The 13,760-nt window shown below is 33.9% G+C and overlaps 1 protein-coding gene across 2 annotated transcripts; it reads left to right on the top strand.

Moving 5' to 3' along the window:
* The first annotated feature begins 5,834 nt into the window (after positions 1-5,834).
* LOC126781614 (trypsin-4-like) lies at positions 5,835-12,738 on the top strand. Of its 2 annotated transcripts, none has more exons than XM_050506543.1 (6): positions 5,835-6,195; positions 6,834-6,857; positions 7,033-7,180; positions 11,123-11,375; positions 11,816-11,971; positions 12,486-12,738. In XM_050506543.1, exons 1-6 carry the CDS (start codon positions 5,991-5,993, stop codon positions 12,660-12,662), a joined length of 963 nt encoding a protein of 320 aa, XP_050362500.1. In that variant the 5' UTR covers positions 5,835-5,990; the 3' UTR covers positions 12,663-12,738. The 2 variants fall into 2 exon arrangements, with proteins under 2 accessions (XP_050362500.1, XP_050362499.1); XM_050506542.1 differs by having other exon boundaries at positions 5,835-6,219.
* The last annotated feature ends 1,022 nt before the right edge of the window (positions 12,739-13,760 follow it).

Raw genomic sequence — 13,760 nt, 5'->3', positions numbered from 1 at the left:
AATATACTACAACCAATGCCTCCTCAATAGTACAAGTAATGATAATAAGAATAAAGGATTAAAACCAATAGTCCCACAGGATGAAAGCAAATGTACCGAATGTGTTTGTCAAAACGTAGACATGCCAGTTTGCACTTTAGATGGAGTAACATACCCTAATGAGTGTGAATTAGCTTGTAAAAACTTCAAACAATTAAAACGAAACCAACTAATCACTTATCTAGCTTATAGAAAATCTTGTGTCGGACCACCTTGTGGATGCACAACGACTGCATCACCTGTTTGCGGTACAGACAACGTTTTGTACAGGAATCAGTGCGTTCTGGACTGCGGCGCATATAATATCAAATTGAATGGTGACTTACCAATTGGATTTCAAAATGTTGGATCTTGTTTAAATGGATGTCAATGTCCCAAGAAGTAGGAACCGATTTGTGGAAGTGACAGTATCGTATATGACAACTCCTGTTTGTTAGAATGCCAGAACAGACTAACGTCATACTCTAAAACTCCTACTGTGACAGTAGCCCATAGAAATATATGTGGAGTCTGTAATTGCCCCTCTACTGTGAGCCCAGTTTGTGGAAGTGACGGAAAAATGGAGCCCAAAACCTATCAAAACCCTTGTCACCTCGATTGTGATGCGAAACGCTTAGGAAACCCGTATTTGAAAGTTATTAGTAAAGGTCCATGTCCTGATTGTTACTGCACAGAAGTCCACTCGCCGGTTTGTGGTACGGATCACAAAACCTATCGCAATCTCTGTGAACTTCGATGTGTCAACAATGTCCATCCAAAAAGAAACGAAACGTTAAGTATCTTCCATGATGGTGAATGCAAAAATGTTGATTGCGATTGTAGTCATTGTTCAGGCGGTTATCAGCCGATGTGTGGTAGCGACAACGTTACTTATTGGAACTTGTGTTCGTTAAATTGCAACAGCAACTGCAATAAAAGAAACTCTCGTCCAGAAATATACCTTGCACGAAGAGGTTCTTGTTCGCTATAATATTAATTTTATTTAAACATTAAGGTTGGAACAACACAGTTAGCTTAAAATATTAATGTAAAACCTATGCCAAACCTTGCCTGGAAGGAAGCAATTGCAATTAATATTTGTTGTTGTTTCCACGAATAGCTCTGGTTTAGCAGAAATCGAATTGTATTTCATACCGTTGTCGTTTTGATTGCCTTGATCGCCCATATACAATTAAGGGCTTAATTTCGATTTAATTTTTATACTTGTTAATTTGAATACTTAAAATTTCTTTTTAATTTTAATACTTGTTGTTGATCATTTAATATCCTTATCTAAATCTCTTACTAGTTATTTTGATGTTTTTCAAATAGGTGGTACATATATATATATCAGTTTTGGTTTCACAAAACAATGTTAAAATATTCTTTCTGTTTAATTTTGCAGAAATATAGAAGTCTTTGGGCAATAATAAGGTTTGAAAAATGCATAAAAAAAATCAGGTTTCTTCCGAAATCAACATTCTTCCCACACTTTCTTTACTGGTGGTAGAGCTTTGTGCAAGCTCGTCTGGGTAGGTACCACCCACTCATCAGATATTCTACCGCAAAACAGCAATACTTGATATTGTTGTGTTCCGGTTTGAAGGGTGAGTGAGCCAGTGTAATTACAGGCACAAGGGACATAAAATCTTAGTTCCCAAGGTTGGTGGCGCATTGGATATGTAAGCGATGGTTGACATTTCTTACAATGCCAATGTCTAAGAGCGTTGGTGACCACTTACCATCAGGTGGCCCATATGCTCGTCCGCCTTCCTATTCTATAAACATTATGAAATTCTTAGAATTTAAAAAACTGATTTACAATTTTCACTGAGATCAAAGTTGCCAAATAAATACATACCGTATACATTATAAACAATATTTATAAATTATAAGAGCAGCAAATAATTATGTGATTGTTTATCGGTTACAACGCAAAATTCCTTAATGCGTTTTTGGTAATTTATGTTGTAATACTTTTTTCGGAAAACTTAAAATGCATGGAGCGTGTCATCTTTTATGCCGAAATGTCCCTCATTATCATATTATACAACGTCTCTGTTTATATTTGTATGAACATTTAACATGTATATGTATGTACAAATAGCGCCACACATACATTGTAAAGTGCGCAGGTCAAAGTCTGACCTGTATCACTTGAGGGGTAGCACACTAGTTAGTGCCTTTGTGTCACCTGTCTGAGAGCTTCCAACAAAGGGCTCAGATATAAGATTAAGGTTTTAAGAGATCCTTATGAAATATAAAAGCATTTTGTTAATTAATAATAGCCGGAGTTAATTTAATATACATCCATTAAGAAGGTAAATGTTCACGTATTTAAAACTACTAAAAATATATTGGTGTTTTATTAAATAGAATGAAATTTGGTTTTAGTTATTCGTTAATATAAAAAACATAATTGTTCCGTTTGTAAGAATATACAGACCTTACTTGATGGTAGGGCTTTTTACAAGCATATCTGGAATGGATTGTAAGCCAGTGTATCTACAGACAGAAGGGATTTTACATCTTAGTTCCCAAGGTTGATGGCGCATTGGCTTAAAGTTTTTTACAGTGCCAATAGATAGCGGTAACTATTTACCAACAAATAGCAAAACAACTTAATTATACGCCTTTGTTTTTAAAATAGCAATTTCATTATCCTGAAAAAAAACTAAACTTACAATATATAGTTAAATAATTATATATTCACATAATTTGCTTAAAATATTTAAATTTATTTTATTTCAAAAGAATAATCCCATGTTTTTTTTTAAAAATTGATACGTCAGATCAAAACATAATTGTTATTTTTTTTATAAGTTGTAATGGCCCATTCGTTAAAACACCCGAATGATCCTAATTGAACATTAAGTGTTCAAGCCCGGAAAAGCACCACTTTCATTTTTAATTTGTTTTCATAATTCGTCGTGTATTCGACAATAAAGGAAAACATCCAACAATGGGACTTATTATTTTTTTTTATCGAAATGGAGGACAAAAATGATTACCACTCTAAATACGAACACTGTCAAAATAAACTTATTCAATACAATGCTATACAAAATGATTAAGTAAATAACTCCGAATTAGGTTGAAACTTGGAGACACCACGCGCCCAGCCCATTTACAGACAACCTCGGCACCGAAAGTTGGTCGAAAGAAGCAAATTTAATTACAAATTGGCGAAGAAACCGTGTTAGTACCTGAAAACTCGTTAATTAGATTCAGAGGGTGGATCTCTTAAGTTTTAAAACGTTCATCAGAGTTGCAAGACCCGCGGCGCTAGAGAAAATTCTATTTCCACGAGCCACTCAACGTCTACTATAATAAACATAAATTTAAATTAATAAATATTAACACTTTGTATTTATTATTGTTGAATTCTCATTTTGTAATAATTATTGCTACGCGAACCTTACCTTTGCAATGAATATATAAATTATTTTAAGCCAAGTAGTTAAGTTGTGGTTATTATATTTTAAGCTTCAAAATATTTAATAAAATATTAAGAAGCTAAATAAAAACATTATTATAGTATAGGTAGGCGGACGAACATATGGGCCACCTGATGGTAAGTCACCAACGCCCCTAGACATCGGCATTGGAAGAAATGTTAACCATCGCTTACATCCCCAATGTGCCACCTACCGTGGAAACTAAGATGTTATGTCCCTTGTGCCTGTAATTACTATAGCTGTTTCTATAGCTACTAGACTAACGAAGCAGTCAACTTTTGTTAAAGTAAAATTCACACCGACTATGTCATTAAATTCTGATATCGCCACCATAAAAATATAATACATCTATAAAACAAAAAAAAAATCAAATGTATCAAGACTGGTTTCTTATATCGCTTAATTCAGCAAAAAGTGTTTGCAGTAATTAATATATATTTTGGTGTTTTAGTACAAAATACGGCGTTCAACTTAAATATAGCTGTGTAGCTAGTGTGTGTGAGTGGCGTGTGCCACTCGGCTTAAGTGTAAGGAGATTCATCGTTATGAGTTATCTAATATTATGTAAATTTAAATAACATTAACAAGCTTTTACTGTTAATGTCCCACTGCTGGGCAAAGGCCTCCTCTCCCTTTTGAGGAGTAGGTTGACTGTAATTAACATTACTTTGTTGTAATTACTAAAGATCTTATTAACTGTGTTTTCATGTGAAAGCGCCTAAGATGTTTTGTCCCTTGTGCCTGTAATTACATTGGCTCACTCACCCTTCAAACAGGAATACAACAATACCAAGTACTGCTGTTTTGCGGTAGAATATCTGATGAGGATGCGGTACCTACCCAAACGACCTTACAAAAACATTACAGCTTAGTTAAATAATGCGTATTACCTTATATAATCATATACATTTATAGTATTTATACAATATAATATGTCAAATAAGAACAATTCTCGTAAATATTAATGTATAACTTAAATACTTATTATTATAAGCTTTTAGTGTAAAATTATAAAATTGAAATCATCTGTAGAGATTATTGCAGTACAAAACACCATCGGACCTTTCAATCATCTTTGAGTTGAATGGTTATTTTCATGATTTTTAGTAAATATATTCGTTATTTTAAAAGCATCAGAACCAAGTTCTAATTCCTCTTTGCCATTAAATCTACTTTATAGTGGCTATAACATAAAATTGAATTTCCGAAAATCAATATATATTATGTATCGTTGAGTCGTGAAATTGCCAGACATAATTTGTTTGCTTTGCTAAATTTTATTTTCAAAGAAACAGCTTCTCTCATGTTGTTTGTTAATAAGCACACGAAAACCATTTATTTCTCCAAGATCAAAGAACTACTTATGTCATTTTATCAAAATCCATTTCCCAAAACCTTTTTACGTGAGTTGAGGTAATTAAAGAATTACGCTATATACGAGCTATCCCAAAGAAACCGTGACGTTTCACCGCGATAAAAATTGTCCTTTTTACATATAAAATCTAATCAAAAATAATTATATGAGCCCACTTGAATAAAGTATATTTCTATTTTTAATTTTACATTCTTTAAACCTACTCAAGTTTAATATTATTGTCTAATTAATCATAAAATAATATAATTGTTTACCTAGTTCATTTGATTTTCTATTTTTATGTTAAATATAATTATTATTTAAATGTTCGAGTTAATTTCTTTTATTGCATAGGTAGGCGAACGTGCATATGGGCCACCTGATGGTAAGTGGTCACCAACGCCCATAGACATTGGCATTGTAAGAAATGTTAACCATCGCTTACATAGCCAATGCGCCACCAAACTTGAGAACTAAGATGTTATGTCCCATTAATACATTGGCTCACTCACCCTTCAAACCGGAAAACAACAATACCAAGTACTGCTTTATGGTAGAATATCTGACAAGTGGGTGGTACCTTCCCAGACGAGCTCGCACAAAGTATTAATATAATGATTAGAATTTCTTTTTCATTTTAATAGATATTGTTGCTGACAAATTTTTATATTGATTATAAATGTTGTATATACCTTCAAAGGCAAATCACACAGTACATTAAGATGAAATGTATTTTACAACGAGTGTTCAGCGATTATTTGATGGTATATCTTACTTAAGTAAATAAATGAAATAATATAAAAAGAAGATCAAAACTACAACCCAGCAGACACATCAGCGCATTTATAATATTAACAAGAATTTATAAAATATAAATATTCTCATTCCATTAAATGACGCCATCGACTTATTAAAATTAATTTGTTACGTAAAGTTAATTTCACGGTTAATTATTTTAAGCAATCAACTCGGAGATTGAAATGACATATTAAAATATATTTTTTTAAATGCTCTCAGTAGAAATCACTATCAAATGAGTTTATTTCGAATACTAAAACTAACTAAACTAAACTAAGAACAATGTATATCATGGTTGTTTTTCATAATTTACGTTTATTTATTTGTTATTAAATAAATATTCAAAACTTTGAAGATTCTAAATGAAAATAATGATAAGAGTCGTGTGTTCAACTTTATGTGTATTAATAATAATGTCTATGTGTGGAGGAGCTAAAGATGTGTTAGTGAAGCACAAGGAGGAGATAGACTACTCTGAGCTAGCCGGCGAGGCTGAGGTCAACAAACATAATATACTGGAGTTTCTAAATAAAACGAGAGTCCAGAAAAAGTATAAAAAGCTATTCGGTACATTATTAAATAAATTAACAAGTAATTATAAGTTACATTATTTTTTTTAGTTATTTAAGCGGTTCAAGATAAATCTTATTATTTATGAGCAAGTAAAAGTACGTAAATTTCTGTATTGTGCCCAAAACAGCGTTGAAACTTTTTGAATATACGTATTAAGCTTGGATCTGCTTTGTAATTATAAGACTGAATATTCGGTACCAATTTCGCATTACATAAATATTCATAATATCTCGTACTTACATCTATAATTAAAAATATATAAATAAATTCAGCCATGTTATTAACAAATAGAACTAAGATTTCCGAAGATTGTTACACACACAAATGAATTTTCACATTGTTTTTTGTTTTTCAATCTGTTATAGTTTATTTCGTACTAGACGGTGAAGTATGAAGTTGTGAAAAACATACATATGTCTACTAAATATCTGTCACGTGAGTGTTTGACTAGCGCGGTACAAGATGCTTCGAACCTTCCTTTCAGGTGTATAACAAACTATAAATATAAATTATGTTACTTTATCAAAAATGCAAGGTATTCCGAGATTGGACACCGAGTTTATTGAGATAGGCTATGTAGATAACTAGTCTGATTTCAATTCGTACTGTATTTATTCATTCTTTGTTTTCAGCGTACACTAAAACCAGACGAAGAGGTATTATACTTTTTATTACATATAAATGTTTTCTATAACATTAGTTATTCGCTTAAAATTTTAAATAATGAATCGGAATGTCCCAATTTTGGCTATTTCAAATTATGTGTACAAATAATGTTTTATTTCAGACATCGTTCTTTTCATAATCTATCTATTTCCTTTGGTGTGATAGGTTCAACGCGACGCATAGTCTTCGGAGTTAACACATCTATAGCCGCTGTGCCGTGGCAAGTCTCGCTGAGGGAGAAGACGTATCCTATATGCGGTGGTTCTATTATCACTGCTATATGGCTATTGACAGCAGCGCACTGCCTCTTGAGGTTTGTTCAATTATGTAATTCATTATATATTATGTATACTTTGATAACTACTATACTATACTTGCAATATTCTACTATTGCAAGTTCTCTTTTCAAATATTGTTTCATTTTATTTATTTTTTGATATTTTGATTTTCGGAAATCATTTATAAATAAATAGGCAAAGACAAAACAGATCCATGTCATTTTTGCTCAGCTTGTCAACCGATTTCCGTTTTATTTTTTTTATTTTGATGCTATTTTAATTCTCTATGAACCGGAATTTTTCTATTCAATAGTTTTTCCTACCTTAGAAGTTATAATAATATTAATGTATATGACAAACTTCTAAAACAATGAAAATGGGAGGGTCCTGGAGAGGTAATGATCAAACTACTCCGAAGCTCTGTCGCCTTTAAGTTTTGAAGACTTGAAGAAGAAAATTAGACATGTTCCTTAAGTACGCGGAAGTATACTTTTTAGACTTTCATTAAGCTTTCGAAATCTTTTCTCTATTTGAATGTTCGTCAAAAAAAAGATACTAATTTTTAACTACAAGTTTTAATATAAATTCTTAAAGAAACTTACGCTTCTGTGTTTGAAAACTCTCATTCCAACTATCACTATACCAAGAAAGAAGTTGGGGTGGACACTATATAAAGGTGAAGGAAAACATCGTGAGGAAACCTGCATGTGTCTATTTAACTAAAATTCTCCCACATGTGTCCCACCAACCCTCATTGGAGCAGCGTGGTGGAATAAACTCCAAACTTTCTCCTCAAAAAGGGAGAGTAGGCCTTAGCCCAGCAGTGGGACATTCACAAGCTGTTACTGAATTAAATCTAGAAAGACAATAATACGATTTACATACATAATAGGTCCTTACATATTAGTAGAAATTAGCGTTTCGTCGTACTGACCACTTTGATCTGAAATATCTTCTCTTTGGTTAAGAATTACAAATTCAAATTTATAAATTCATTTAGCTGGTACATTTGAGTTTTGAAAACAGTCATTCGTTTGTTTTTTCCTTATTATTTTTTTCTTTGGCGTCGTTTATTACCGCACAATGGAAAACATGAAATATCGGTATATTTACGAGTACGAGTTCTACCGTGGCACCAGTGCTGCAGAAACAGCTCGAAGGATTAATTATGTGTACGGCGCTGGTGTCGCAAAAGAAAGCACGGTACGTTTTTGGTTTCAACGTTTTCATTCTGGAAATTCCGACCTTCAGAACCATCCCCGTGGACGGCCGGAAACCAAAGTGGAAAATGAAGAATTAAAGGCTGTTGTGGGAGCGGATCCATCACAAAGAGATAGCTGCAGGCTATCGAGGTAATCGATAAAACTGTATATTTCCCGATTTGCTTCAAGTGGATTACCACTTGAAGCAAATCGGGAAAGTAAGAAAACTTGAACGATGGGTACCTCATGATTTGAGTGAATCGAACTTGCAAACACGCGTCGACAGATGTGCTACTTTGCTCAACTGACACAATAATGAAGGGATTTTAAATCGAATCATTACTTGTGATGAAAAGTGGATACTGTACGATAATCGGAAGCGCTCGTCGCAATGGCTGAACCCTGGAGACCCAGCCAAATCCTGCCCTAAACGAAAATTGACTCAGAAAAATTTACTTGTGTGTTTGGTGGACTAGCGCCGGTGTCGTTCACTACAGCTTTCTAAAATCTGGCCAAACGATTACGGCAGATATCTATTGTCAGCAACTGCAAGCCATGAAGGAAGAACTAGCTGCTTAACAACCGAGACTGGTCAATCGCTCTAGGCCACTGCTTCTTCACGACAACGCAAAACCACGCACTGTACAACAAATAACCACTAAGTTAGATGAGCTACAATAGGAATTTCTGCGACATCCACCGTACTCCTCGGACCTTGGTCCAACAGATTACCATTTTTAACGGAATTTGGACAACTTCTTACAAAGAAAAAAAATCAACTCCGATGCGGCAGTCCAAACCGCCTTCAAAGAATTTATTGATTCTCGCCGGTTTTTTTAGTAAACAGTACACAGTACAGTAACAGCCTGTAAATGTCCCACTGCTGGGCTAAGGCCTCCTCTCCCTTTTTTTTTTTTGAGGAGAAGGTTTGGAGCTTATTCCACCACAACCATTTTTTAGTAAAGGGATCAATGAACTACCTATAAGATGGCAAAAGTGCATAGATAACAACGGTGCATACTTTGATTAATTAAATATATTTCACAAAAAAATATTAATATATATATATATTTAAAAATTGTCTTTATATTCCTCCCGTACAAAACGCCAATTTCATATGTAAGGACCTAATATTTAACGTCGGTAATATTATTCAGTAATTCAGTATGTTATAATAATTATAATATAAGTAAAATGTTAACTACAACCAAAACATTTAAAAAATTATAAATTTATTTGCGCTAAACAGTCTTAACCTCAACATTACTAACCAATAAAACATCCAACATATGTTCACTTTTCCTGTACTAATTATCAAAAAGAAGAATTATCGATATTGGCTATTTTAGCACCAGACTATCGAAATATCACAAAACAATGTATTCATTGGTAGGTATATAAGAACAATAAATAACCTATTTCTCTAACATATAACATTGTCTGTGGAACAAAATTTTAAGAAACATTTATTTATATTCAACTAAACACATAGAGAAAGACAAATACAAACATAAAACGAAACATTTTTCATATACATCGAAGTCGGTATTGTCGCTTGCGTGAATTTAAACGAGCATGGTACATTCTTTTTACGCCTTGCCCCTCGTGAATTGCAGCCTTCCACAATTTCAATTTATCCTCGAGGGGTGAATTGTATTTTTTCCGATGCAAAACAGCAATCGCCTCCAGGGTGGCAGAGAAACAGGAATATATTTTTTCCCCGTCCAATGTAGGTGGTTCGACTCTTTACGACGGCTCTAAAGAAATTTATTATCGAATACTTGGAAAACGATACGTTTTCTGCGAATGGTGAGCTTGTTTTCAGTCAATAGGACATCTTTGGGATATTAAGAACATATGTTTTCTTTTCTTTACATTCTACGTCTACTCGATAAAATACTTTTATTACGATACTAGGATTTTAGCTTTTATTGTCTTATGGGCCGAATTTTTGTATACAGATTTTTTTTTATAGTTAGAACTGTCACTTTCTGTTCCGAAATAAATATACGTATAATGTATACGGTGTACTTAAAATACACAAATTCATAATTATAATGGACATTTTGACGCCCATATGGCTCAGTGGTTAGAATCTAAAGCAAATAATTCGGATTCAAATCGGAAAAGATTAATTGAGTTTTCATGTGTTTAATTAATGTTCTTTATTATTCATTTCATGCTTTGTTGTGAAAAGAAACACTGCGATAAAACTTGCATGTACGGATGAATATCTGCTTTATGTGTATCCACCAACTCGACTTAGAGCAGCGCGTTGGAAAAAGCTCCAAAGTCTTCTAAAGTAGAAAGGAAGCCTAAGCTCGACAGTGAGACATTAACAAACTGTAACTTCGATATGAGTTGTCATCAACAATATCGCATTATTCATATAAATGTGGCAAATTCATCTACGACTACGAATCTACGAATATGCAACGTCTTTGCGAGGCGCTCAGTTTACTTCGTTTTAGACCATAGATGTGAAGTTTTTGATACAGTATCCCATAAATTGAGCTAATTATCCTATGCACTATAATATGTCTGATCAGAATTTTCAACAGAAAAACTAGATTACTTATTATTGGCCAGACCTGAGATTTGAACCCAGGACCTCCAGCTCTGTGATCTTACATCTAGCCACTAGACCAACGAGGCAGTCATTATAATAGCTGCTGTACCCAAAATCGGTCTGGACATCATCATTATTTTTAACTCGTCTCATTTTCAGTAATTAATCAGTTAAATTTTAATGCGCAACACCGTTTCCATTCAAAGATCCCGACCAAACGACCTGAGTGTTCGACTCGGCTCTTCTTGGAAAACTCATGGCGGTGAGATGTATGACATAAAGGAGTCATACGTACATCCAAAATACATTAGGAATTCAAAAGTTAACGACGTGGGCCTTATCAAACTATACTCCCCTCTGCGTTTCTCGGCGAGAGTACTTCCCATCCGAATGGTGGAAAAAGGAGTCAGAATGCTATCAGAACAAGCTGCTATCGTATCCGGGTGGGGAAAATTAAGAGTAAGTATTATAGAATTCGGTGCCAAAAATGTGATGACCAAAAAGTTCTATTTTCCATTTTAGTTTCAATTCCATCGCGCACAAAGAAATTTGGCAACTCCTTTCTTTGTCGCACTACCAAAAAATGGAATTCCTTACTAGCTCACGTGTTCCGTGACCTCCTCTTACAACCCAGGTTCCTTCAAACGAGGCGTGAAGAGGCATCTTGCGGGCCGGCAAGGCGGTGACGGCTAGTACAGAACATTCTTCCCGACTGTACTGGCCGTCGTCGCGTTTGGACTACTACCACTTACCATCAGGTGGAGTAGAGTCATTTGCCATCCCGGACATATAAAAAAAAAAATTTTAGTACCAAATTTTAAGTATTTTTTTTTATCAAGTAGTTTCGTTAATTATCCAAATTGTCGATAACTCATAGCCATTTTAATTACCGTTTTCAGGAAAGTGGTCCAAGCGCTACGTTTTTACAATCGTCAACGATTGAGACGATTGCGATGAAGCTGTGCCGTCACTCTGGTCTGGATAGGAATCCTGTAGATCCCGCATCTATGTTCTGTGCCGGGTCGTTCAGTCAACCTGCACCTGATGCTTGCCAAGTAATTTAATCTCTCACTAGATATATTTCACGTGTGCTAATTTATATAGAAACAATTTTAAAATATAAAGACTAAAAATTATAATAAAAAGTGAGATGTATACTTTGGTTATTGCTTCATGCACTTACGGACTGACGGCGAGATATAATGTGTCTAAAATAATAAAACATATAAAAATGTTATACAGTGATTAGTAAAGTAAAAATCAACAGCCAGTCCATGACAAACTGCTCGGCCTCCTCTTTATTTGTGGAAAAGGTTTGGAGCTTATTCTAGGCTCTAATGCGGGGCAGCACAAATTGTTGGAGGCACAAAGAAAATATAAACACTTCGCTTTAGGAGACACATGTTTTTTTTCACTTACGCATGTTGTTTACTCACAATGTTTTCCTTCACCGCCGAGCAAGAGGAAATGAAATATAAACACAAGTAAGCACATGAAGCGTACATCCCTGGGTTTGAAATCGCAATCATGGTAATTTTTTAATCATGAATAACAAATCATTATCATCAGGGTGACAGCGGTGGTCCCTTGGTGAGCGAGGGCGTCCTGATAGGCGTGGTGTCGTGGGGGCTGGGCTGTGCACGAGGGAACTTCCCTGGAGTGTACACTCGGCTTACCAATCCTGTTATCTGGGACTGGGTGTATGGACTCATCTCTAGAACTCCAAACACTAATATGACTCTTTAATAAACTTAAAGATCCTCTTGTTCTGACTCCTTTAGTATAAAAACTATGTTTTAATAAAATCTATTTCGTTATAGTATCATTCTTTATCAGCCTGTACAAATATCCCGCTGCTGTGCTAAAACCTGGTCTCCTTTTTTGAGGAGAAGGATTGGAACTTACTCTATCACGCTGATCCAATGCGCGTTGGTGGAACACATGGTAGATTTTCATCCACAACATGCAGGTTTCCTCATGACGGCGGTGTAGGAAAACATGCTGTTCTTGATCATTTCTATATACGTACGTACGTATATTGACGTATTTCAGTGAGAAATTTATGGAAATATAATCAAGTTTTTAAAATTCGATTTAGCATTTTATAAAAATAACTATTCCCATAAAATAAATCGCTAATACATTTATATTTTTACATTAATACACAATTACGAAACATCATATTGAGAATATTTGACTTACAGTGTATTTACATACTAAGTTACCTGTTTTTTGAAATCATGTCAAGTCGAGAGGATAGTTTCAAAATAAAATGTCATCGTTGCAATGAAAAAATTTAATATATTTTGTACTTAATTCGGATATATATTTTCTTTTAAATTAAAATTAATTAATGTTAAACAATCACTATAACTAAAACAATATATTTTCTATCCACTTTAATCACTGACGAGGTGTCATTATTAATCGATAAAATATCAATCAGTAAAAGAAACAATAAAACTAAAACGTAAAAATCATAACTAATAACATAGTACAATAAGTTTTAACTATTAATAACTGCTATATAGCAAAAATCTTTTGAATACTGAATAAAACCCACAAGACGATTTCAAAGAGGCCAAGAAACAGCTCGTCTGAATAAACGTGACAATTGCACATGCGTAACTTTTATATTATTTGTACTACATTGTATGTACATAATATATAAAGTTATAAAGATCATATTTCTACAGTATATTGCTATACATTAACCGTTTTACTATTAAACTTTATATGATGGTTACAAAGTTCCACAATGCTTTGTCTTATTCATTCGAATGACAAATACCTGATGAAAGACAGAGATAAATCGATGCTAACCATTAACCCGCTATACAACGT

Source organism: Nymphalis io, chromosome 4 (assembly GCF_905147045.1).
Source record: "Nymphalis io chromosome 4, ilAglIoxx1.1, whole genome shotgun sequence".
Classification (NCBI taxonomy): Eukaryota; Metazoa; Arthropoda; class Insecta; order Lepidoptera; family Nymphalidae; genus Nymphalis; species Nymphalis io.
This window is presented reverse-complemented; position numbering and strand designations above follow the sequence as displayed.

Excerpts from the sequence above, each read along its gene's own strand:
- LOC126781614 (XM_050506542.1), top strand. The coding sequence starts at position 5,991 with ATGAAAATAATGATAAGAGTCGTGTGTTCAACTTTATGTGTATTAATA. Across the intron at positions 6,220-6,833 it reads ATTATTAAATAAATTAACAA|CGTACACTAAAACCAGACGA; the intron begins GTAATTATAAGT and ends CTTTGTTTTCAG. Across the intron at positions 11,972-12,485 it reads CTGCACCTGATGCTTGCCAA|GGTGACAGCGGTGGTCCCTT; the intron begins GTAATTTAATCT and ends CATTATCATCAG.